This window comes from Ilyonectria robusta, assembly GCF_021365365.1.
Source record: "Ilyonectria robusta strain PMI_751 chromosome Unknown BGZ61scaffold_4, whole genome shotgun sequence".
Lineage (NCBI taxonomy): Eukaryota > Fungi > Ascomycota > Sordariomycetes > Hypocreales > Nectriaceae > Ilyonectria > Ilyonectria robusta.
Window position 1 is genome coordinate 1,527,115 of NW_025764438.1, and position 23,217 is coordinate 1,550,331.

At 54.4% G+C, this 23,217-nt stretch overlaps 6 protein-coding genes across 6 annotated transcripts; 4 read left to right on the top strand and 2 right to left on the bottom strand.

Moving 5' to 3' along the window:
* The first annotated feature begins 1,632 nt into the window (after nt 1-1,632).
* Nucleotides 1,633-2,147, top strand: BGZ61DRAFT_445216 (uncharacterized protein). Its single transcript, XM_046245052.1, has one exon. The coding sequence runs from the start codon at nt 1,734-1,736 to the stop codon at nt 1,914-1,916; it is 183 nt and encodes a 60-aa protein (XP_046108548.1). The 5' UTR covers nt 1,633-1,733; the 3' UTR covers nt 1,917-2,147.
* Nucleotides 2,148-2,406: 259 nt separating this feature from the next.
* BGZ61DRAFT_165732 (transmembrane amino acid transporter protein-domain-containing protein) lies at nt 2,407-5,177 on the top strand. Its single transcript, XM_046237520.1, has 2 exons — nt 2,407-4,859; nt 4,916-5,177. Exons 1-2 carry the CDS (start codon nt 2,745-2,747, stop codon nt 5,090-5,092), a joined length of 2,292 nt encoding a protein of 763 aa, XP_046108549.1. The 5' UTR covers nt 2,407-2,744; the 3' UTR covers nt 5,093-5,177.
* Nucleotides 5,178-5,657: 480 nt separating this feature from the next.
* BGZ61DRAFT_344302 (Sucrase/ferredoxin-like-domain-containing protein) lies at nt 5,658-8,687 on the top strand (the record flags this gene model as incomplete). Its single annotated transcript, XM_046239686.1, has 3 exons — nt 5,658-6,080; nt 6,152-6,858; nt 7,460-8,687. 3 exons carry the CDS (start codon nt 5,658-5,660, stop codon nt 8,685-8,687), a joined length of 2,358 nt encoding a protein of 785 aa, XP_046108550.1.
* Nucleotides 8,688-8,883: 196 nt separating this feature from the next.
* On the bottom strand, nt 8,884-12,927 carry BGZ61DRAFT_474411 (P-type ATPase-like protein; the record flags this gene model as incomplete). The annotated part of the gene is made up of 3 exons (XM_046248574.1): nt 8,884-9,001; nt 9,062-9,471; nt 9,523-12,927. The coding sequence occupies 3 exons, from the start codon at nt 12,925-12,927 to the stop codon at nt 8,884-8,886; spliced, it is 3,933 nt and encodes a 1,310-aa protein (XP_046108551.1).
* Nucleotides 12,928-13,823: 896 nt separating this feature from the next.
* Nucleotides 13,824-17,247, bottom strand: BGZ61DRAFT_445224 (fungal-specific transcription factor domain-containing protein). Its single transcript, XM_046245053.1, has 8 exons — nt 16,873-17,247; nt 16,788-16,811; nt 16,419-16,534; nt 15,815-16,287; nt 15,430-15,725; nt 14,936-15,373; nt 14,602-14,858; nt 13,824-14,513 (listed from the first exon to the last, which is right to left on the bottom strand). Exons 1-8 carry the CDS (start codon nt 16,981-16,983, stop codon nt 14,003-14,005), a joined length of 2,226 nt encoding a protein of 741 aa, XP_046108552.1. The 5' UTR covers nt 16,984-17,247; the 3' UTR covers nt 13,824-14,002.
* Nucleotides 17,248-18,339: 1,092 nt separating this feature from the next.
* On the top strand, nt 18,340-22,551 carry BGZ61DRAFT_529013 (P-loop containing nucleoside triphosphate hydrolase protein; the record flags this gene model as incomplete). The annotated part of the gene is made up of 7 exons (XM_046253341.1): nt 18,340-18,450; nt 18,513-18,700; nt 18,799-19,455; nt 19,511-19,790; nt 19,842-19,988; nt 20,040-21,797; nt 21,868-22,551. 7 exons carry the CDS (start codon nt 18,340-18,342, stop codon nt 22,549-22,551), a joined length of 3,825 nt encoding a protein of 1,274 aa, XP_046108553.1.
* Nucleotides 22,552-23,217: the final 666 nt, after the last annotated feature.

Sequence of the window (23,217 nt, forward strand, 5' to 3'; positions counted from 1 at the left end):
AAACAAGAAAAACCACGTTGGTAGATAGGCGTAGGGAGGGAAGTGAGGAGTATGGCATGTATTATCAGCGCCCGAGGGACGAACGAAGTCAAGGGAGACGAGGTGCCATCACGTTGGTTAAAGCGCAAGGCGGAGAGCGGAAGGCGGACGCGCGCCGCCTTTGGCGCTGGCAAAAACCCGTGAGCTTTGACGTCGGGTCTTAGCTTGGAACAGGTAACGTTAGGTTAGTCAGATCAACCAGGTTAGCTACGACAGAGCGACGATTCTTTGCTCATACGATCCGAGGCGAGAAGATCATCACTCGCGCTACTAGACCATACATTTGGTGCCTCCGAGATACGCTTGGCCACCGCCAACCAAGCCAACCAGAGCACTGCGTCACGCATCCTGCTACGTCGTTGGGCATCGCCAAAGGCTGAAAGTTGGTTGAAGGGACCCATTCTCCGCTAAATTCCAGCCCGGACATGCCTATCCTGAGACCGGGGTACCCAATGTCGTATTACCAGCCTTCGTGCAACCCCGCGTCCGGTGTGCTCCCTTGTGCTGTGGAACTTGCAGACAGATTTCACCCTTCACATTGCGGCTAGCAGCATCGTGGCCAGCGGCTCGTTAGCAGCTAAAGCGAAAGAGAAAAAAAAAGCAAAGAGCGGAGAGAGAGCAAAGAGCACATGCCAGCTACAGCGACGTGAACCGCCGGGCACTGCTGGCTCCATGCTCAGGCGGGCCCTTGTGCAGTCATCGGTCATCGGTAGGCTCGCACGCGATGGGGATCACTGGGGTTGTGCTGCCCAATGACGTATGCCGTGGTCGGGCAGGCAGTAGAAAGATCTATCCCATGTCTGTTGTGCGCATAGCGATATGTGCGTGCGATATCATCGCACAGGACGCAGGAAACTGTGGCCGGGGCTGCTGTTGGATGGGAGGCAAGTAGCGAAACCGGGCCTCAAAGTTGGACGAGCTGCAATACGCATCACGTATTGGATGAGGCGCTGGCCCGGGGACGGTCTGGACGTACAATTGCCTTGCAGGAGCGTCGCATGCTTCGTGCAGCTCCGGGGCCTCGGGTCGTCCAGGTCTCGTGAATGCCGTCGAGTCGGCTCGGAAGATGAGACATGTCAAGTCGGTACGAGGAGGTGAGACCGTGACGCCCCCCACGGCTTGTTGTGTGATCTAGTGCAGTGGATGTGTGACATCCATGCTGAGCCGCTCACCACCCACTGCCAGCCAGCGACATATCCCTCCCATGCGCACAGGGCCTCATGTCCCTTGAGCCGCTGTGCCGGAGGCTGCACCACCTATGCCAGACTTGGTATATCATTCTTCTACGCAATAGGTTCGGCTTTCTCCCGCACACTCCGTAAGCATAGTTCGATTAATAACGGAGTGATGCGAGGCGTCGGATCCAGTGCTTCCGGAGAATTCTTCGCAACAAGTCTCAACGGTCTTCGGCAGATGGGTTCGGTTTGAATCAAGCTCGAAGCGATGTTTCCGTTGCAATCGGTAAGTAGCGGAGGGCCCGATGGGCACAGAACAACCCAGGCACATATCTGGTGTAGCGCCAGCCTAATCATTAGGCGATTGATACGATCCTGACTCCGAACACTGCATTGGATCGTGTGTAGTCTCGTTTCACCGCGTCCTCTGCTGGCCCGACTGACTCACCATAAGAACCCATATTCCGCATCATCGACGACCCGTTCTATCCACCCAGCGCCACCGCCTCGGTCGAGCTGATGGGATGGACGAGCTCTGCTCTGGACCGTTGGTTTCGTTGTTATGTGGATCGCAGCCAGCTTGTATGGGGGCCCTGGGTTGGGTGGGGGTTTCGCACGCGGCCTCGATCACGCTCTAATCCGTGCGTGGCAACTCGCAGTGGAGCAGCCAGACAACGCTTCGGGGGAGCTTGGCGAAGGTGAAGCTTAGCCGTTAGTTAGTGGTCGAGTAATCGGTCCAATGCATGTGGATGGTGCCCGTCTCTTCACAACGACCGAGACAAAGCGGAGGCTGCTTTTTGGACGGCGCTCGACAGCATCCAACGCCGGGTACCTCGCTAGTACACATGATGCCTTAGCCCTAAGTATTAGCACCCGCAGCTAGGTACAGTAGGGTACTGACCTAAGACGCGGCACTGTAGCGCTCGATCAGGGCTACAGGGAGGTACAGCACATACAATAGGGCGGGCCAGGGGCATTCTCAGCGGGCTCGTCACCAGACCAACCCTGAGGTGGGCAATCAAGCCGCAGTGCGCGTGCGCCACCCAAGGCATTCTCGGCCGGCGGCGTCGTCCCCAACCGGCAGCACCCACTAAAAATCCACTGCACCCGCTGCACTCACCCAGGCCTGCACCCAAGTCAGGCCTGCACCAAGCGCGACCCAGTCACTCTGAACCCAGTCGCTCCTGCTGCACCTGCCCGTTCGTCTGCCTGCCTTTATCTCACCTCTCCCCTCCAGCCGCCCCGAAAACCCTCCACTCCTCCTCCACTCCTCCAACCACAAGCTCCCTCTCCCATACGCCTCAATTGGTTCCGTCATCCGAGCCTCCGTCTCGCCGCCGGCTCCTTCGTCTTCGCGATCCGTCTCTGCTGTCATTTCTTTCCTTCTTCCTGCTCCATCTCCTGCCGGCTCACCATCCAGCCCTGTGTCCCGTTGTCGCGTCTCGCTTGCTTGGTCGCACGAGCATCGACCTCTGCCCCGATTGAGTAAAGCTATGCGATAAGGTCTTTTTGACCACAACAACGCCAAAGATGACGTCCCCGTCGAAAAACATCCCCGAGCCTCCGAGAGCTTCCTCGCCCGCCCCGGACCAACCCCGATCCTATTCCGCCTCAGTCCCCCGAGCCGACCTGACGGCGCGTCTTGCCTCTCCCGTTCCAGGACATTACCTCCACACCCCCCCTCCGCGCGGAGCCTCGCCCTCCCCAAACGCAGGTGGCAAGTCTGAGAGTCTTGATGACTTCGCTCCCCTGCCTGGAAACAACACCAGTGCCCAGGGCCCTGGTGTATCAGCCCTCGCTGCTGCTCTCTCCCACTCATTCGGCCAGTCACCACCTCGCCATGGCACACCTCCCGCGCGCCTAAGTACGCCCCCGATCCGATCTCAGTCTCCTGCCCTTGGTGGGCAACGAGGTTCGGGTCCCCCGACCAACTATGGCTCCTTTGACTCGAGGACGCGGCCCGCTCTCGGTACCAGCGCGCCTTTCGAGGATCCCGAAATCATCAAGCGCCATCTGGTTCAACCGAGTGATGACAACACGGCATCAGAAGAGTCGTCTCTGCTTGGTAACAAGGGCAAGAAGCCTGCCGAGGCTACCGCTACAGGTGTAAGCGAGGAGGAGTTCTCAAGTCTCCAACTTCAGGGAGGAGATGTGCACCGGGGCATCTACAAGTGGACAGAGCAGGCTGAGGCCAAGTCCAAGATGCAACGCAGCAAGAGCTTCGACCTGGGCAGACCCGAACCCGAGGCCGAAGTGCTGGATATTAACTCAATCAAGGTTCCTGGTGGCTTCCGTAGAAATCATATCCGCCGATCCGCCCGTAGCCCCAACGGACTAGGCGGGGACCTCGAGGACGGTGCCGAATCCCCCCAAGGCGGTCAGCAGCAACTCTTCACGTCGAGCTTCCTCGAGTTCCTGTCGATATACGGACATTTTGCGGGTGAGGAGCTGGAGGAAGACGACGAAAACCTCGGGCCCAACGAATACTTCTCGTCCGGCGAGGATACCGACGAATACTCCGATGACGAGCGAGAACCGATGGAGGACAGTGCTCTGCTCACCCCGTCGAGGCGGAGGCGCAAGAGAAAGGTGCGCGGTGGTAGCGGAAAGAACACCCCCCTAAACGCCGCTCTGTTACTCCTGAAGTCGTTTGTCGGCACTGGTGTCCTTTTCCTCCCCCGCGCATACCTAAACGGCGGTATGCTGTTCAGTAACCTGGTTCTCCTGGGAGTCTCCGCCCTCAGCTACTACTGCTTCGTTCTGCTCGTGAACACTCAGATGAGAATCGGTGGTTCGTTCGGTGATTTGGGAGGTGCCCTCTATGGCCCGTACATGCGCAATATCATTCTTGCATCCATCGTTCTCAGCCAGATCGGATTCGTGGCCGCCTATATTGTTTTCACCTCAGAAAACCTGCAGGCCTTCATCCGGGCCGTTTCCAACTGCAAAACCAGCATCAGCATCCCTTGGCTGATTCTGATGCAAATGGTCATCTTCCTGCCCTTCTCCCTGCTCCGAGATATTGAGAAGCTGGGATTCACGGCGCTGGTTGCAGATGCCTTTATCCTGATTGGCCTTGCATATCTCTTTTACTACGACGTCTTAACTCTTCATCTGGAGGGTCTGTCGGATATTATCATGTTCAACAAGAAGGATTGGACCCTGTTCATCGGAACTGCCATCTTCACTTTCGAGGGTATTGGTCTCATCATTCCTGTCCAGGAGTCGATGAGGCACCCACAAAAGTTCCCCAAGGTCCTACTAATTGTCATGATCATCATCACCGTTCTCTTCATCGTCATGGGCGCCATCTCATACGCCGCATACGGGTCCCACACCGAGACTGTGGTCCTCCTCAACTTGCCGCAGGACAACAAGATGGTCAACGGTGTGCAGTTGCTTTACTCGTGTGCTATTCTTCTCTCGACGCCTCTGCAGATCTTCCCGGCCATCCGTATCGCGGAGACGGAGCTGTTCACTCGCAGTGGCAAGTACAATCCTTACATCAAATGGAAGAAGAACGTCTTCCGATTCTTTGTGGTTATGCTTTGTGCGGCCATCGCGTGGGGTGGAGCGGAACACCTCGACAAGTTTGTTGCGCTTGTGGGCAACTTTGCCTGCATCCCGCTAGTCTACATTTATCCTGTGAGTAACGCCCATGCTGAGGCGGAGAAGAATAGTTTTGCTAATGATATTTCTAGCCCATGCTGCACTACAAGGCTGTTGCGCGCAGCAAGTTCTGGAAGTACTCGGATATCTTTCTCTGTCTCTTTGGTTTCACCGCCATGGCATACACGACGAGTCTCACTGTCATGAGCTGGGCCAATGCAGAGCCGAAGATGCCCGGTTACTGTGATAAGAAGGGGATGGGCTTGTAAGAGGTTGATGTTCAAGGTGATGTTTAAGGTAGGGATGGGAAGAGAGTGGGGGTGGTTGTTGGATATGATGTGTGATGGGTGGCCGGGGAGTCAGGATGCGAAGAGATGGATTGTTTGGGATACCTTAGTCAAGATTGTCTGTCACCGGCCAATCTTGTCTTTTGCATAGCATGGTCATTTATAGAATTAGCCTCGGATTACATACCAGTCTGAGACCAGGGACCAGAGGCAGCACTGTTAGTAGTCGTCAAGGATTAGGGAATAGCCTCTTTTGCATAATCACATCGCGAGCGCTTTTGACCAATACCGTCGTGCTGGTTCGGTGACGTCGTTTTGGTGGGGGCCGGAGCTCGATGCCATGGATTATTTGCCGGTAAGTGGGGGGCAACAGATCTAACGCCCACGCCGCCACGCTCGGAGACCGACGAATAAGCCCGTTGGTGAATAACCCGTTGCTTACCCCGGGCCGCAGATCGCGGCTCTCGAATTGCAATTGAGCTCCGGCGATGCGGATTCAGATGGACGCCGCACCCTTTGCACCTCTACCTCACATCCGTCCTCCGCTATGCCTCCACGGCCAGCGCTGAGTCTGGGTCGCCAATGCGTCGTGGCGGCCCGCGACTCCAGCAACAAGAACCGCATCGGCATCGACATCCCGACTCGCATCCCGGCTCGCATCTCGACCGCGCACCGGCACTTGGCCTTCTTCTCCTCCCGACCCCGCCGCCCGCCGCCGCCGCCGCCGTTCAGCACCGTCGATACGTGTCCGGAGCCGACGTGCGGGTGTGCGGCCACGCCGGCCATGCCCGAGGGCCTGCCGCTCGATCGCGAGGGTCCCATGAAGGGCGCCATTGCTGGGTACGCGGAGCAGGTGCTCGTCTGTACGGGCCACAACCACTGGCCGTCGCGCATTGAGGAGGAGAGCAGCGGGGATAACCTGGCCGCGGACTTGAAGGAGCTGTTTGGCCGCGGCGGTACCTACAGCGATGTAAGTTGTGCTACGTGCTGCTCCTCTTCTCTTTCTGGATGCCATTGCTGGGTGCTAACATGACATCACAGCCCTTCCACAACATCTCCGTTCTCAACGCATCCTTCCCCAGCTCCCTCCCGCCCCGTCCCGAAGTCCAATCTACCTCCGCCTACCTCCTACCGAGCTTCAAATACGTGCCCTTCCTCCCGCGCGTCTCCTTCGACAGCGTCCAGGCGCTGGCCAAGGGCTTCCTTCTGCCCACGAAGCTGCACGGCGCCCACGACGGCCTCTCGCCCATCCACCGCGACCGCCTCACGCGCAAGGACGCCTACCAGGGCCTGCTGCTCGCCGTGCAGGACGTGCGCGACGTCCTGGTGCTGATCTGTGGCCACGCCGGCCGGGATGCGCGCTGCGGCATCATGGCGCCGGTGCTGAAGGACGAGTTTGAGGAGAAGCTACGCAGAGAGGGGTTTGATGTGCTACATGGACCTGTGCAGATTGGACTTGATGATGCGCCGCGGATAGATGGCGAGAGTGGCGAGGAGAGGACGGCGGCGAGGGTCGGGATGATCAGCCACATCGGCGGGCACAAGTTTGCGGGCAACGTCATCATCTACTTGCCTCCCGGCTTGCAACTAGGAGACAAGGAGCATCCGCTGGCGGGACATGGCATCTGGTACGGCCGGGTTGAGCCGAAGCACGTCGAGGGCATCGTCAAGGAGACGGTCATGAAGGGAAATGTCGTGGCCGACATGTTTCGGGGCGGCATCGATGCTCAGCGGAAGATGCTGCGGATGTGAAGCCGGCCAGGACGGCATATACCCAAGCGCAGGAACGGATACACATAGGGAGGAGCACATGTACGAGATATACGAGATAGATTTGGCAGAGTGCCGTGTAAACTAGACCTAGAGGCATAAACTCCACTTGATTTGATCGCTTTATGAACGTATCAATGACCGTCTCTCTATCGATGTCTTCTTCTCAACAACATAGCGGATGTAAGAGCCGGCTTGCTCACGTGACACCACGAACTCCATTTCTGCGATCGAGTGGTGATGTTTCTTCAACTCATGACCTCAATCAAAAGGAAAGAAGAGACAATCTGGAGCAAAAATCCCGGTGGTTGGTCAATTCATTTATTGGAGTACTCATATTCGCCTTTTTATGCATTTCTATCATCTCGGGCTTGAAATGGAGGCGTCATCGTAATTGGACAACTTTACCAGGATTGGGACACCTCATCTTAGCAGCGGGCTCACAGACGCCATCATGGGATCCAGAATGAGGTCCTTCACAGCTGGCTTAGGTCTACAGGCCTATCAAAGGAGTGGTAGTCTATTCCGTCAGACGAAACCTCAGCAATGGGCAAGCGCCTCCCAAATCTCATACCGGAGAGTCGCAACATGTCGAAAACTGTCAACCCCATCACCAACTCGGCAACACTCCTCTCAACGGCCAAACCTCGACGCTCCAAAGCAAGCTCGGGCATTCCCGCCCATCATCCTCCTCGGCCTTCTTCTTGTCGGCGGAACGGGCTACTACTTCTCCGCCGCTCCCTCACGCCCAGACACGCTCAACGACCGCTTCTTCGTGCCTTACACCGTCACCGCGCGCGAGGCTATCTCGCCAACCTCGTTCGTCATCACCATTGTCCCGCACACGCCTAATCCAGCTCATCCTTACCTCGTCCCCTCTGATTCATCCGCGCCAACCCCTGGCCGTTGGCGCCATCCCCTCTGGTCCGTCGAGTTCAAGCAGCCAGAAGTCCAGATCTCGCGGCATTACACGCCGCTCCCGCCCTTGAGTGGCGAGGACCCCGCTGACGGCGCCCTGCGCTTCTATATCCGTACCGTCGGTGATGGCGAGATGTCACACTACCTCGCACGCCGCCAGGTTGGCCAGGACGTACACCTGAGAGGCCCGCACATCGGGTTTGAACTGACCGAGCGGCTGGGCGACAAGTCGCGTGTGGTTTTTCTCGCGGGCGGCACCGGTGTCGTTCCAGGGATGCAGGCCGCCAAGGCAGTACTTGAAGCGAACCCAGACACCAGAGTCGACTTGCTCTGGGCTGTGCGGAATAGGGTGGAAGTGCAGCGCGCTGCGCCGCCCCCAACATCCTCCTGGAGGTTCTGGCAGGAGAAGAAGCAACCATCAGAGCTGGGAATTGAGATACAAGACCCCAGTCCCGTTGCCCGACACCTCGGCGATATCAAAGCCAAGTACGGCGACCGGCTAAAGATTCAAGTCGTCATCGATGAGGAGGGCACCAAGTTCCAGGACAAGAACATCAAAAGCATACTCACTACTGCCCCGTCCGTGGCGTCATCCGCCGTTGTTCCCTCCAAATCCGGGTGCAGGTTCCACGATCAGATGATGCATATTGGAGCGACCGAATTCGCTGCTCCCGAAGCCTCTGGCTGCATTTGTCCGTCCTCTGAAGGCAGCGTGCCTGGCAAGAACCTTATAATTATTTCGGGTCCGGACGGCTTCATCGAGCACTACGCCGGCCAAAAGCTGTGGCTGACTGGACACCAGACGCAGGGCCCTGTGGATGGAGTGATCGGTCGGCTACAACGCCAGGAACCTCAACTGGCTCAGGACTGGCTGGTGCTCAAGATGTAGACAATCCCAAGCCAAGTTTACTCTCACATAGACATTTTGTATCAACACGTGTGGCATAGAAGTGATAGATTTCATCAAGGAACAAAGAAAACGAAGTGTAATTCTACTGGTAACACTGGGATCCTATACACCGAACAATGCACATACGTGTTCCAACGCCCAAAACAAAGCAAATCCCATCATCGCAAAAGCGTTTTCATGTGCTCTGAACCTTCCTGTACGAAGGAGGCTTCATCGTTCTCCTAATCAGCTTCCCGGCATATGGCGGGACCAGCGAGATGGCCCCTATGGCTAGTACACGCCAGACGAAGCCCCTGAATATCATTATTAGCTACTGCATAGGATAGTAGGGTTTAGAGCCAGAGAAAACTTACCAAGTGATCAGGAATGCAAGGTCAAAGTAGCCACCGAGGAAGGGTATAGAGCCGATAAAGAGAAGAAAGGTTCCCACAATGCTGAAAATCATAATGGGATGCCATGTGGTAATCTCAATCGCCACCATGAGTAATTCGTTGAGGACCAGAACCGTGTAGCTGACGGCGACCATCTTGGGGCTGTCAACATCGGTGAGAATCTGTGACAGGCCTTGAATCATGCCGCCTTGGTAGATAGAGACAAAGACCCAGACAAAGAAGGTCCGATATGAGAGAGACCGACCCGTCGTGAGCTCCTTGTAGAGTTCCGGGTAAAGGTTAGCCAGGTTCTCGTCGACATCTTTGTCGAGGACGAGAGACAGAACAGGGGCAGCGGTGTAAACAGTAGCATATCCGACAAGGAGCCAGTCCTGCAGATGTGTCAGTAAGGGTCATACACAGCATCAGAGATATGAACGAACCTTGTATAAACCATCCGGCTCAAATTTGATGGCGATGCTGTACATAGTCTGGCAGACGGCGATGATGAGACCACGGTGGATAACAAACTGCGCGAGCTTAGCGCTGCGCTTGTAGCTGTTCCGGCCGTGCCAGACAAGCAGCTTGACGAGATGGCAGAAATGCTCGATAGAGAAGTCGGCAGCCAAACTGGCCTGGCGACCCTCCTTGCCAACAATTCCGACTCCCACGTCGGCAGCCTGGATCATGGACACGTCGTTGCCTCCGTCTCCAATGCAGCACACACGTTTCTTAGTGTACTCGCGGATGAGCAGAGCGACCTCGGCCTTCTGGTTCGGGGAACAACGACAGGCGACCACAGTAGGCAGTTGGACGGCGACAGAGATGAACTCGAGGCGGAAGTGCGTCAGGAATAGCGCAAGACTTTCGCCATCGATGAGGAGACAGGCGTCCGTCTTGCTGCGGAGGAAGTCGAGGTGGTCCTGAGCATTGTCTTTCTTCTTAAGCTTCTCAACAGTGTAGATGTACTGTCCGCGGGCGACAAGTTTAGAGCTGACGGCTACACACCGCGCCGTCTCCACTTTGTCGCCAGTTAACATCCAGATCTTGATGCCGGCGTTGCGGAGGAGTTCCAGAGAGGGTTTGACATCCTTCTGCAACTTATCCTCCACGCCGGTGACACCAAGAAGTTCCAGGTCATTCTCGAGGTAGTGTGATACGACACGCTGCATCCCGGCGTCACGTCCAGTGATTGCCATTGAGGCTTCCTGGTACCGAGCAGAAAACTCCTGGTACTGCTGATAGGAAAGCTTCTTGCGGCCGACCACCAGTGTTCGCAAACCCTCGCGGGCCATGTTTGCCGTTTCCTCGTCAAGCCAGTCGTTGGCCGCAACGATAGCGCCCATTACAGTGTCGGCACCCTTCTGGAAGAACCAAATATCCCCGCTGGACAGGTCCGGGTTCTTAACCTTGACATCTTCGTGAAAGTGAACAATGATGCCCATACGCTTGCCCTCAGAAGTAAAGGGGAACACGTCGAGGATCCTGACACGGACAATAGGTCTTCCACTCTCGGCGAATTCCAGAACCATACTCCTCCGGTCACGATGGACCAGCCTCAGACCAACAGACTCTGTCCATTTGACGATGGCAATTTCATCGGGAGAGGAGGCCTGGTACGAAGTGACCTCCTTGCCATCCTCCGTGTCAACGGTCGGTGTCACGTTGTGGCAGAGGGCAAGGGCAAGCACGACATCGCGGACTCGAGTTCCGATTTCTCTCCTCGTACGCGTTGCACCCACGTTTGCAGCATTTGAGTAAGTTGACGACGGAGTGATGAGCATATTCTGGGATGCTGGGTCTGTCGTGGCCTGGACATGAAATCCTTGTCGGACATACGAGGTCACCTCGTCCATAGCCTCGTTGGCATAGGACACTGTGCCCACATGGATTTTCTTCATTTCCATTTCGTTTTGCGTCAAGGTACCAGTTTTGTCGCTGAGAAGATATTCGATGCGTCCAAGATCCTCGGGGATTGTACTAGTTCGAACGACGGCGCCAGGCATCCCAGGATCCCGTTGAATGAACCACGAGTATGCGCTCTTCCCCATGTCGAGGTTTACACGCAGACTAATGGGAACGATGGTCGAGAAGAGGACCAAGAACCGCATGATTTTGACGTACCAGATATTTCCTTCCGTGTTGGAAAACCCTTCCAGGGCAACCAGAATGACCGAAATCGCCAGGGTCAGAGCGCAAAGAATCTTTGTCAACGAGTTGATTTCATACTCTAGGAGACCAGTTTTTGAGCGAGAAGGGGCTGTGGATAGGGCGGACCGCGTCTGAGGACCAGTGTACATAATAACAGCCAATGTGGTGGCTTGAGAGGCGATAACTGTGTTGGCCCAGGCAGTGTTGTCGATGGAGAGGGCGGCAGACTTGGAGGCATCGGGGTTCTGCTGCGGGGACGAGTGGTGTGCCAGAGCGTCTTTCCGAGAATCCACGAGCTCGATGGTACCCAAGAACTCATTAACCTTCCTGTCGGGCTTCCCACCCGTCACACGGAGGCGGACAAATTCCTCGGTCGGGAGTTTCTGCGTAAGGGGCGATGCCAGTCTGAGCTTCCAATCAGTCTCACCGTCGAGCTGATCGGTCCTGATGAACGTCTCCCCAGCGGCGTCGCTGGAATCTTCGTGTTCTGGTGCTTCTTCTGCAAGCTGTTTTCCTTTGGGGGCAGAATCCGTTTCGCCATCTCCAAACGCCAAAAGAGCGTCTTCTTCAACGGGCTCCATCTCCATCTCCGTAGCTGCCGCAGGATTGGGGGTTTCTGAAGAGTAGCACTTCAGAATGACAACGTCAGCTGGAACACGCTGGCCTTTGCTGAGTTTAAGCACGTCGCCAACTTTCAAGTCCTTGGACTTGCGGCTGACTTCCTGGACGGCGGAAGACGGCTGCACACCTTCGATATCGTTTTCTTCCACGATATCCGAGAGGCTATCTCGCACGCCCTTTGATTTCTTGGATCCTCTTCGCGCCGTCTCTGATCTGAGAGACTTCCGTTGCCGCATATTGTTATAGTTCAGATCAGGGTCACGGAACACGATGATCTTGTACTCCTCGGAGTTCGCCTCCATGTCTCTGCGCCTTCGGGCAATGTCATCAAACGCTTCTTTTCCCATGGTAATGCACAGCACGAACGCCAGAGGAGCAATATAGGTCAATAGATAGCCGATTCGGAGGGCAGGGATGGCCTGCGAGAGAGCCACAAGGAGGAAATACATGTTGAAGAAGAAGGAGAATTCGTTGTAGAGCGTGATTGGGAGGAAGGTCAAGGCCGTATACTTGGCGTTGGAGATGATATTGGTGGGGAATCGAACGGGCTGGCTCGAGCCTACAGCCACATGTCGGGACGCAGACGGGTCGTCCTCCTCCTGGTCGTCGGCATCGTTCCGATCTGGCTTTTTTGACCCGGAGATGAAGCTGGGAAGCCCAAAGCGAGACGGCCTACGTTCAGAGCCAAAGGACCGCCGGGGCTGCGAGTCTTGATCACCTAGCAGCGGTCGATTGTCCTCGCTGTAGCCACTCCCTTCGGACCAGCGCTGGCCGGAGCCGTCGGCTTCTTCCCCTAACAGCGACTGCGAGTGCTCGTCGTTCCCATCACGGTTCTGGCCCAGGTCTCCATAGCCCCGGCCTCGCTTGTTCGCGCGTCGCAGCCCACCCATGCGCAGGTTTCGCAGCGCTATCCGCGGCGTCTGCTGCTCGGCTGCGGAGCGGTCCTGTCGGGAGCCGCGGGCTGGCTCGGCAGCGATGGGGTCGAGCTCCTGGATGTCGAGATCGAGGTCGGAGTCGGAGTCATGCGTGGGCGAATCGGGCGGCTCGGCAGATCGGTAGGACGGTGAGGGAGGCATCCCGCGTCGAGCTCCAGGCGATGGAGAGGCGTGGGAAACGGATGCGGAGCGAGATCACGAGTCGAGGGCGGCGAGCGAGCAATGCTTCTCAGACATGCTGCGCCGGACGACAACAAGGGCGATGTTTCCTGCTTGCGGTATGTCGTTGTCGTGGGTTCGATAGGGAATGGTGATATCCGTTTCAAGGGCGATCGCGGGAGGTGGCGGCGGTAGTTCTCCCTGGTTTTGGCCTTGTCGCATAAGGTAGGCAAAGTCGCAAGGCAAAACTCGGCGCGTCTGGTGTCCGGCCTGCGAACTAGATCGAGAACAGCGAGGGAGGCGAAAATATAATCGGATTTGGGAGGTGCGTGATCGCCGTGTTCAAGGCCGTCGAGCTGGTATGGATTTGGGAACTAGCTTGGAGGCTCAAAATGACAGGACAGATCATAGTGTATCATGTCGCAGCCTATTCATATCCCCCGAGCTTAGCTGCCAGGGGATGATCGGTGACGTGGAGCAGTGGCGTACGGATGCAGCGGTATCTTAGGCTGACGAATACTTGGCTGTACAAGGTAGCCTGGGGCTTGTGAGGGTGTGGAGCAGGCGTTAACCTCCGAGATTGGTACCTGCAGGTACCCTCCAGCAACTTCTGATGTGGGGGCTTCCAGGGTCGCCCACTGAACTGCGTGGGATACGCGTGTTACCCTCGACAATATCGTTAGATCTTGCATCTTGCATCTCGAATTCGACTAAAACCAGGTTTGACAAGTGTTTGTGAGTGTAATTTTAGAAAATATTCAGATATTATACCGAAATGCACGCACAACTAACCCCATCTCTGTTTCTTCTAAACCGGGTGCTCTTCTCACATGCTCCGTACACTCTACATAATTCACCAGCTCGCCGCCCTGACGACACAATGTTTCAACTCCTTATTTAAAATGACAAGATGCAAGGATTGAAGTCGAGAATTCTATAGTGCATCGACGCATTTCTATGTACTCCGGATATCTACCCAGGTCAAACCTTTTTCTACACCATCCCATACTATACATGATACATCCCGTGAACAATTGCTTACCTATCTTTCCCCGCCCTACTGAGGAAAAGTGAAAGTCGGCTCTTCGATCAACTCCATCATCTGCTGATTACTGTTGAACCAATCTTCGAGCTGCGCCGTGTTGCTCATCCACATCATCGGGTTCGCTCCCCGTTGACCCTGCATTCCATCTATTGTACCCTCTGCTAGCTGTTGCCCGAAAGCTTGTTCGCCCTGGTTATGGCCCAACCCTACCACATGCTGCTGCTGTCGATTGTCTGGGCCCACGGGAGGGAAGCCTAGGGCGGCAAGGTATGTGTTTAGTTCGGCATTCGCCTGGGTCTCGTTCGCCGGCGGTGTCGAGGTACGAAACTCGACGTATCGGAGAGCTACAGTGTAAAGCACTTGGAATAGCCGGTGCATTTTGGCCGCAGCATCCGAGACTGTTGGGGCAGATTCCATGGAATTGATGAAATTGTGGAGACTAGCGAGGTCCTTCTCATCCTGAGTCTCGATGACCTGACAGAAGAGGACGATGAATGGGATAAAGGGGGCGAACATCAAGGTCCTGCATTCGTCAGAAGAGATCCAGTAGTGCGGCATTGGGGACCCCTTCCAGGGTGCCGAGGCCGGATCATTCTTGAGGAGTCACTCACCAGTGGACATATGAAGGAAAATACAGTGCATCGGCATCCGTGTTATCAACACAAGCCATACACTCTTGGTGCCGTTGGAGCGTTGCTCGTGCGGCGTCAGTGCACTCTGGAACAAAGATAGTACGAGAACCTTCAGGAACCGGGCTCGCTCGATACGTAAGAGTGAGGAGTGACAGACGGAGTACGTCATCCGAAAGGGATATGAATTGTACCATTGCGCCCCCAATGCTCTGGTGAGTCTTTTGCAACCACTCGTCCTAGATGTGCTGATTAGCTCAGGCTCAGTGCGTCCGTGTCCAATTAGGATGACCAGCTACACGACACAAAAACTTACGCTAACATGAGCGGTCTGTATCCTGATATCCTCCAGCTCCTTTGCGATAGCTTGGACCCGAGCTGTTCGCACATGAGCGGGCTGAGTTACAGAGTCCGGACTGTATAGCTTCTCATATATATTCCCCTGGCACCGGGCAGTCTTGATCCAATTGGAAAAGAATCCAGACAAGGGAGTAATATAGGTGTCATCCATCGAGGGTATGGGGACAGACACATCCCAGTCTTGAATAGTCGATGCTCGACCTAGGCGCAGTGATAGACTCTTATCCATGAAATACATGGACCAAAAGAGATATTGCTTCCGGTCACTATCCTCGGATCGGTCATTCTTCATTGATGAAGCTCGATGATATCCGAGTGTCTGACATAGTTCAGATGCCTTTGACGTCAAGGTCCAGGAAAGCGAGGGTTTCGAAATTTCGATAGAGTGATAGGCCTGGATGTATAGTTAGTTCGCCGAAGATCATAACAGGAGCAGAGGGGTAGGCTGACTCCCAAAAGAAGAGCTCTGATCATGCCCGAATTGGCGGGTAGATGCAGGGGCAGATTGCTCAGGGCCGTCTCGAGATTGACACGGCACATTGTAGCATACGATAGATTCTCTTCTCTCTCCTTTCCCTCGGGTTTGCTATACCCAAATTCTTGAAAGAGATACATCATGCCGGTGTTGGAGATGATGAAGTCGGATTCGGAATAGTCTTCAGAGAAGTAAACACCGAGGCAGATGTCCGAGAAACTATCCAAAGGGCAGACCTCAAAGATCCATGCCGCTATCTCTGATGGATTGTCTAGGAGTCCCAAGGGCCCGTAAGCACAAAGCGGTCAGGGGAAAGAAACCGCGTCGATCTCAAAGACAACGACGGATGGTTGAACTCACTTTTGGATCGGCGAATGATGGCTACGGTCTTCTGAATGGGTGGTAACTGAATCCCTGGAAGTGTGGGGCGAGGAACCTGGTTGGCGGATGTGTACGACAGTTCGCTGGCAGGAGGCTGCTGCTTCAGAGCAGTGACAATGTGGTGGAGTGAGTCTAGGGTCTCGCGCATTTCCAAGCTTGCGCCCTGGAGTGCGCCTGTTCCAACGGCATTTTGGAGAAACTCATTAGCAAAGACAGAATGGGCAGCTAGCGAGGACTCGCCCTCAATGACAGGGCTATCGGAAGCAGGTTGAACTGCGTGACCAAAGGGTGTTGAGGTCGATGAAGCCGATGGTCGAGATGTCCTATCAGCTGGAGTGCTTTTGTCCCGAGCCGCAGGCTGACCACTAGAAGCCGGCATACTAGTCTTCATCTCCTGAAGCAGACGAGTGACCCCTTCGAGCCGGCGGTCAATGAGATCGATCTTTCTCTCACTACATGACGAGGTAACCAGGGGTTAGCTTAGCTCCTGGACCTGCTAACATCACATGGGGGTAGCACGGTTTGCCTTGATGATAGCCAAAGCGGTTACAATCAAGGAGAATAGCGCAGGAGGGATGCTCACTATTGGGCAGACAGAAGGATGCGGGTGCGTTTCTCCTTGGGGCGTGTATCTGCGTGGGTGCAGGGTATTTTGGCATGTACACAATGGGAACACGGGGAGTTCCTATCGCAACGGATCTACACCACATTGTTTACGATTAGCTTGGCGCCTTTGTTGTGAGTGAACAGTTAATCAGGTGGCTAATATGGCATGGAAGACTCAAGAGGCCGTGTGACAGTTCGTCGGTGGGGTTGGGATGAGGTGAGGTGATGGCATCCACCCATGTGTAGTTATACCTATGCATCGCCAAGGTATCTGTATAGGGATGTCTAATGCGGGCGGCAAATAGGCAAGGATTTTGACATAGAGCACCAACTGACACGTACGTACCTTGCGGGTTCGACAAGCGTCACACTGCAGAAAAGCAAGTTAGGTGGGTGTACGATTGGAGAATGCGGTTGGGGCGTGGACTGACAGCTCGTCGAATAGAAGAGGAGGAAGCATTGTTCTGGGCAGAATCGGAGACATCATCCTGGCCATCGCCCAGGGCATCGACATCAGGAAGTTGTGAGTTGTCGTCGTCCATGATTATCGACGGGGGGCTTCACGCCTCACGATTCCCCTGTTCCGTCAAGCTCCCAAGGGCCTCCCTTACCTGAAGCCGGGTGTGAGACAGCAGCTTGCACAGCGCTACCTCGCCAATAGCGATAGACGAACCGGGCAATGCAGCGGCAATCGGAACGGGTCGGTTGGCGTAGGGACGCGACTGCGATTGAGGATGGATGGGAGAAATCACGGAAAGCGTGCAGGTCGGGCCCCGAGAAAAGTCGCAAAAAGTCACCGTTCTATTAGATGGCGCACCGTGTCATGACGTTTGAGGGCAAAATGCAGCAGACATCTTGTTAGAGGACGGGACGCGCGGGATCCGGCATTGGCGAGCTCTATTTACGAGAGAGCCAACGACAGGCAGAGCATGCGCCGGGGCGGATTCCTCAATGACCGTGCAGCCGACACAGCAAATCAGAGCTGGCCTAGATCATCTGCTTTTCCCTAGTCGGACGCAAGCAGGGATTCATGGGCGAATCTAGGCTGGTCAGGGTCTTCCGCCCCCATTCCCGCCTTCCGGTCAAGCCCCACAACGTCTAATCGGAGGGGCTTCAGATTTGATGATGGATCAGATGCTTGACCCTCGGGGCGTATTCGTAATTACATACGCCGACAGCACCAAGTGAATGCTCTCTTCTGTGCGAATACACTTGCAGCGGCTTCTTGGCGCTCCAGTCCTTGGTCTCCGCGTTTAGGCTGCCTTCTTGGCCACCTCACGGCCTCGGTAAAGCGGGCCAACTCCATCGCCGGGTACTTGGCCTTTTCACATCATACTCTGAGGCCATACGGGCAAACGCAGGAGAGATGAATTAAGGCCAAGCCACAGGTCCATCGCCCCATAAGTTATCATGATCCTTGTTGGTCTCCGTTTCGGATGACTCCCTCACCGTTACGCGTACGGGACGATCGCTCCCTCTCTCCATCTGCACCTTGATTTTCTCCGGAAATCGTTCTTCTCGGGGCTCCGTCCGGACCCCAAGAGCTCCGTCCTCCGCCCTCCGTCGTCTGTCTAGCTTTGAAATCATATTCCACCCCGTCGCATCAGTTATTCCACAGCCTCAGTGGGTTACTCGCGTCCTCACATGTCGGACGCTCGTTTGAACTGCCCTCAAATGTGTTGAGTTTTCTGTAACTAATAAGAGCGCTTGCCCTTCCCTTGGTTGGACCAATCCCGCTCATGATATGATTCTTGCCTTGTGGCTCTGATCCTCCGAATTTTCTCTCGACGTCTACAATCGACCTGGTTTGATCACAACAGCAGCAGCTTCGCTCACCGTGGCATCTTCGCCAATCGATCAATACTGCAGTTGGCAGCTTGTTCAACATCCAAAACATCATGGGCGTCGACACGAGTATCGAGGAGAAGGCCGGTGATGTGGCGTTATCGTCCAATGCCACTCCGACTCCCGATGAGCCCCAGTTAGAGACTGGCTGGAGTGCTTACAAGGTAATCAATAATCCCCCGAAAAGAAAAAGCAATCGGCCAGTATTGACGATTGGGCTTCGCAGCGAATCCTCACGCACGCAGGTCCCCTCGAGTATACGTTGCAGGGCATCGCCCTCTTTGCGGCCATCGCGTCCGGCGCCGGAATCGCTCTCCAAAACCTCATCTTTGGCAAGTTCATCACCGTCATCGCCAACTTTACTTCCAGCGTGTCGTCTCCCGCCAAATTCCGTAGTGATGTATCCGAGCTGGCGTGAGTGCCCCTTTGTCGTCCCCCAGCCAATACAGCACGCATCAAGGCAATGCAAGCCAAAAAAAAAAAACCGATACAGTTACTAACACTTAATAAAGGCTCTACTTTGTGTACTTGGGAATTGGCAGGTTCTTTCTCTCCTACATCTACAATACCCTCTTGACCTACTCCGCGTACCGCGTTGTGCGCAATATCCGCCATGAATATCTTCGCGCCGCTCTCCGCCAGGAGGTGGCATATTTCGACTTCGGGACCGGAGGTTCTATTGCCACTCAGGCCACATCAAACGGCCGTTTGATCCAAGCTGGCATTGCTGAAAAGCTCGGACTCACGTTCCAGGGTATCGCTGCCTTTGTGACAGCTTTTATCATTGCCTTTGTTGTCCAGTGGAAGCTCACCCTCATCTGCCTATGCATTGCTCCGGCTACCATGGTTGTGATAGGCGTCGTGGCTGGAATCGAAGCCGGCCACGAGACCAAGATTCTCGAGATCCATGCCCAGGCCAACTCGTTTGCTGAAGGCATCATAGCCAGTGTGCGCACAATCCACGCCTTTGAGATGCGCGCTAGGCTTGTCGACAGGTTTGACAAGTACCTTATTGAGGCCCATGCAGTCGGGGAAAAGATATCTCCCCTTTTCGGCATCATGTTCTCCGCCGAGTATACCATCATCTACCTTGGCTTCGGACTTGCTTTCTGGCAGGGCATTAAGATGCTCTCCACAGGAGAGATCGAAGAACCTGGTACCATCTTCACGTAAGCCTTCCCACTCCCCTTGCCCGTAGTCTAATTTCTAATCTATTGCATGTAGAGTTTTGATGTCAGTTGTCATTGCCGCCATTAGCTTAACCACCTTGGCTCCGTACTCGGTTGACTTCAGCCGCGCCATCACCGCTGCAGGCAAGCTCTTCCAACTCATAGACCGGAAATCCGCTATCGACCCTCTGGACAAATCCGGAGAAATTCCAGCTGAGACTGTTGGCGAGGTTGAGCTAGAGAATGTCAGCTTCGCCTATCCCACTCGACCTGGAATCACAGTTCTCGACGACTTCTCTCTGCGTGTCCCTGCGGGCAAAGTCACGGCCCTTGTGGTAAGTTCACTGCACCTCGCTTCTATGACATGCTAATTAACTTGCTTTCAGGGTCAAAGTGGTTCGGGTAAGAGTACTATTGTTGGTTTGATTGAAAGGTGGTATAACCCCAAGTCCGGATCCATCAAGTTGGATGGCCGTCCCATTGACAAGTTGAACCTCAACTGGCTCCGGAAAAACGTCCGCCTTGTTCAACAGGTAAGACTGGGTTTGTTTTGCCTGAGATGCTAGACACTAACAAATTCATAGGAACCGGTGCTCTTTGAAGGAAGCGTGTTCGACAACATTCGACATGGTTTGGTCGGGACAGAATTGGAAAAGGCACCACTAGAACAACAAATGGAGCGAATCAAGGATGCAGCCAAAATGGCATTCGCGCACGACTTCATCACCGAGCTCCCCGAAGGTTATGACACTCAAATTGGCCAGCGTGGTGGATTGCTCTCGGGCGGTCAGAAGCAGCGTGTCGCCATCGCTCGCAGCGTTGTTTCTCATCCCAAGGTACTTCTTCTCGATGAGGCAACCAGCGCTCTTGATCCACACGCAGAGAGTGTCGTCCAGCAAGCTCTCGACAAGGCATCCGAGGGCCGAACTACCATTGTCATCGCGCACAAGCTCGCCACGATCCGGAAAGCAGACAACATTGTCGTCATGTCCAAGGGGCGAATCATCGAACAAGGCACTCACGAGTCTCTCCTCGAAGATGATGGCGCCTACGCTCGACTTGTGAAAATCCAGAATTTGACCGTCTCTTCCGAGTCTTCTATTTCCGAAACCGAGGTAGACGATGCTGCCACTGAGACGGACCTGGACGTCACCAAGACCATCACTCGCTACGAAACTGAGGTCCAGCACCGTATGGAGGTCCAGAAAGAACGCGACAACTACGATAATCATAAGCAGGTTGGTTTCCTCTCAGTCGTGTTCCGACTCCTCCGCGAGTCTCCTGAACTGGGCTGGTCGTACTTCTTTGTGCTCGTGGGATGCCTCGGAGCAACTGGCTTGTTCCCCGGTCAAGCCATTTTGCTCGCCAAAGTTATGGACGTCTTCAATCTGGCTGGCAAGGAGATGAGAGACAAGGGAAACTTCTTTGCCAGCATGTTCATCGTCATGGCTGCTGGAGCCCTGGTCTCCTACTTCTTCTTAGGCTATGCCTCCAATACTGTCGCCCAGCACCTCAACCACAAGTACCGAAAGCAATGTCTTCGAGATATGGTCCGGCAGGATCTCCAATTTTTTGACCGGACTGAAAACAACACGGGCGCCTTGGCCAGCCGTATTGATTCTAACCCCCAGTCGATCTTGGAACTGATGGGGTTCAACATCGCACTGATTCTTATTGCTGTACTAAACGTGACGGCTTGCAGTATCATGGCGATCGCCCATAGTTGGAACCTTGGCCTGGTTGTTGTATGCGCTGGTCTCCCCCCGCTGGTCGGCTCTGGATACCTCAAGATTCGCTTTGATGCCAAGCTTGATCGAAACACCTCAAAGCGGTACTCGGCTAGCGCTTCTATTGCATCCGAGGCTGTGAACGCCATCCGGACCGTCTCATCTTTGGCTATTGAAGAGTCTGTTTTGGAGAAATATGTCGCAGAGCTGGAGCACGCTGTTTCCGGATCGACCAAGGACCTCTTAACTATCATGGTATGGTTTGGCCTGACTCAATCCATCGAGTACTGGTTCATGGCCCTGGGTTTCTGGTATGGTTGTCGGCTCCTCTCCTTTGGCGACATCACCATGTACAACTTTTTTGTCGCCTTCCTGGGCGTCTTTTTCTCAGGACAAGCCTCTGCTCAGCTCTTCCAGTTCTCCACGAGCATGACGAAGGGCCTCAATGCCGCCAACTACATGTTCTGGCTCCAAGCACTCGAACCGACCGTTCAGGAGACGCCCGAGAATCGAGGCAATGGACCCAAGTCGGGAGGCCCGATCACCCTTGACAATATTCGATTCTCGTATCCGCTTCGGCCTCACGCTGCAGTCCTCAGGGGCATTGAGTTGAACGTAAGTGCCGCCAAACTTCAATATTTAACAGCGTCCTTCCCGAATAGTGCTAACATTCATCGTCTCGCAGGTCAAGCCTGGTCAATTTGTTGCCTTGGTTGGAGCCTCTGGCTGTGGCAAATCGACTATGATCGCCATGCTCGAACGCTTCTACGATCCCAGCAGCGGCACCATCAGCATCGCCTCAACTGCCGTTCCCAAGCTCAGTCCCCGCCTCTACCGTGCTATTATTGGTCTCGTCCAGCAAGAGCCGACGCTTTTCCAAGGCAGCATCCGAGATAATATCGCCCTCGGCATCGACGATCCTTCCATCGCCGGAGAGACAGAAGTCTCTGATGCTCAGATTGAGAAGGCTCTCCGTGCCGCCAACGCTTGGGACTTTGTCTCATCACTGCCTGAAGGCCTTGCCACACCGGCCGGTTCTAATGGAGCACAACTGTCAGGCGGTCAAAGGCAACGTATCGCCATTGCGCGAGCGCTCATCCGCAACCCAAAGGTTTTACTTCTCGACGAAGCTACTAGTGCTCTCGATACCGAGAGCGAGAAGATAGTCCAGGGCGCCCTGGCTGAAGCCGCCAAGGAAGGCGACCGCATTACCATTGCAGTCGCCCACCGCCTCAGCACTATCAAGGATGCGGATGTCATTTGCGTATTCCATGGAGGCAAGATCACTGAGATGGGGACGCACCAGGAACTGATTGCCCAAGGCGGCATGTATCGCAAGATGTGTGAGGCCCAAGCCCTTGACGCATAGTGATGGTGGGGTGTTTTGTCCTTCGGGAAATCGAAGCTACACGACCGGCGCTTAAAATCTTTCTGTTGAGAAATTCTCATGTCATTTGTTCCTCGGCTAGGTATAGAGGAAGAGGTGTATAATTTTATAATTGTTTATAGACCCCACTTAATCTCATAACGACGATATAATTACTTCAAAAGATGGATCTTCACTTTCTTAAATTTCGACTCTCAGATCACTTGTTAGTGGTGACGTGCTAACCAGCGATTCTTTAACAGTGGTGCAAGGTATACCAAAGGCTGGCATATTTAATAAAGCTAATATTAGAATACATATTAGTGTTCTATTGCTATATTTTTATGTTCGGGTTTGGATTTTGCATGTAATTCATCATCCATGTCGCAGCTAGTACATGGAACGGATCAACTTGTAAAAATGGGATGTGCATGTTTTGGTTCTAATGATTTAGACTAAGAAAGGGCAATATAAATTTCAGCTGAGGTGGAATAATAGCAGCGTAGATGAAGGAACCGAAATTAGAAAAAAAAAATGACAAAACGTTGGATACACAATCCCTTGATCTGATTACTTCGAGATCTCATCGTGGATGGTATAGGGTGTGTACATGTGTAAGTTGGACAAATCCCTGTCACATGTAGAGGAGCTAGGCATTGGCCGGCTAAT

Coding starts and splice junctions, on each gene's coding strand:
- BGZ61DRAFT_445216 (XM_046245052.1), top strand. CDS start 1,734: ATGGGATGGACGAGCTCTGCTCTGGACCGTTGGTTTCGTTGTTATGTG.
- BGZ61DRAFT_165732 (XM_046237520.1), top strand. CDS start 2,745: ATGACGTCCCCGTCGAAAAACATCCCCGAGCCTCCGAGAGCTTCCTCG. Junction 4,860..4,915: donor CGCTAGTCTACATTTATCCT/GTGAGTAACGCC, acceptor TGATATTTCTAG/CCCATGCTGCACTACAAGGC.
- BGZ61DRAFT_445224 (XM_046245053.1), bottom strand. CDS start 16,983: ATGGACGACGACAACTCACAACTTCCTGATGTCGATGCCCTGGGCGAT. Junction 16,535..16,787: donor ACGCTTGTCGAACCCGCAAG/GTACGTACGTGT, acceptor AATGTGGTGTAG/ATCCGTTGCGATAGGAACTC. Junction 15,374..15,429: donor TCAGAGCTCTTCTTTTGGGA/GTCAGCCTACCC, acceptor CTATACATCCAG/GCCTATCACTCTATCGAAAT.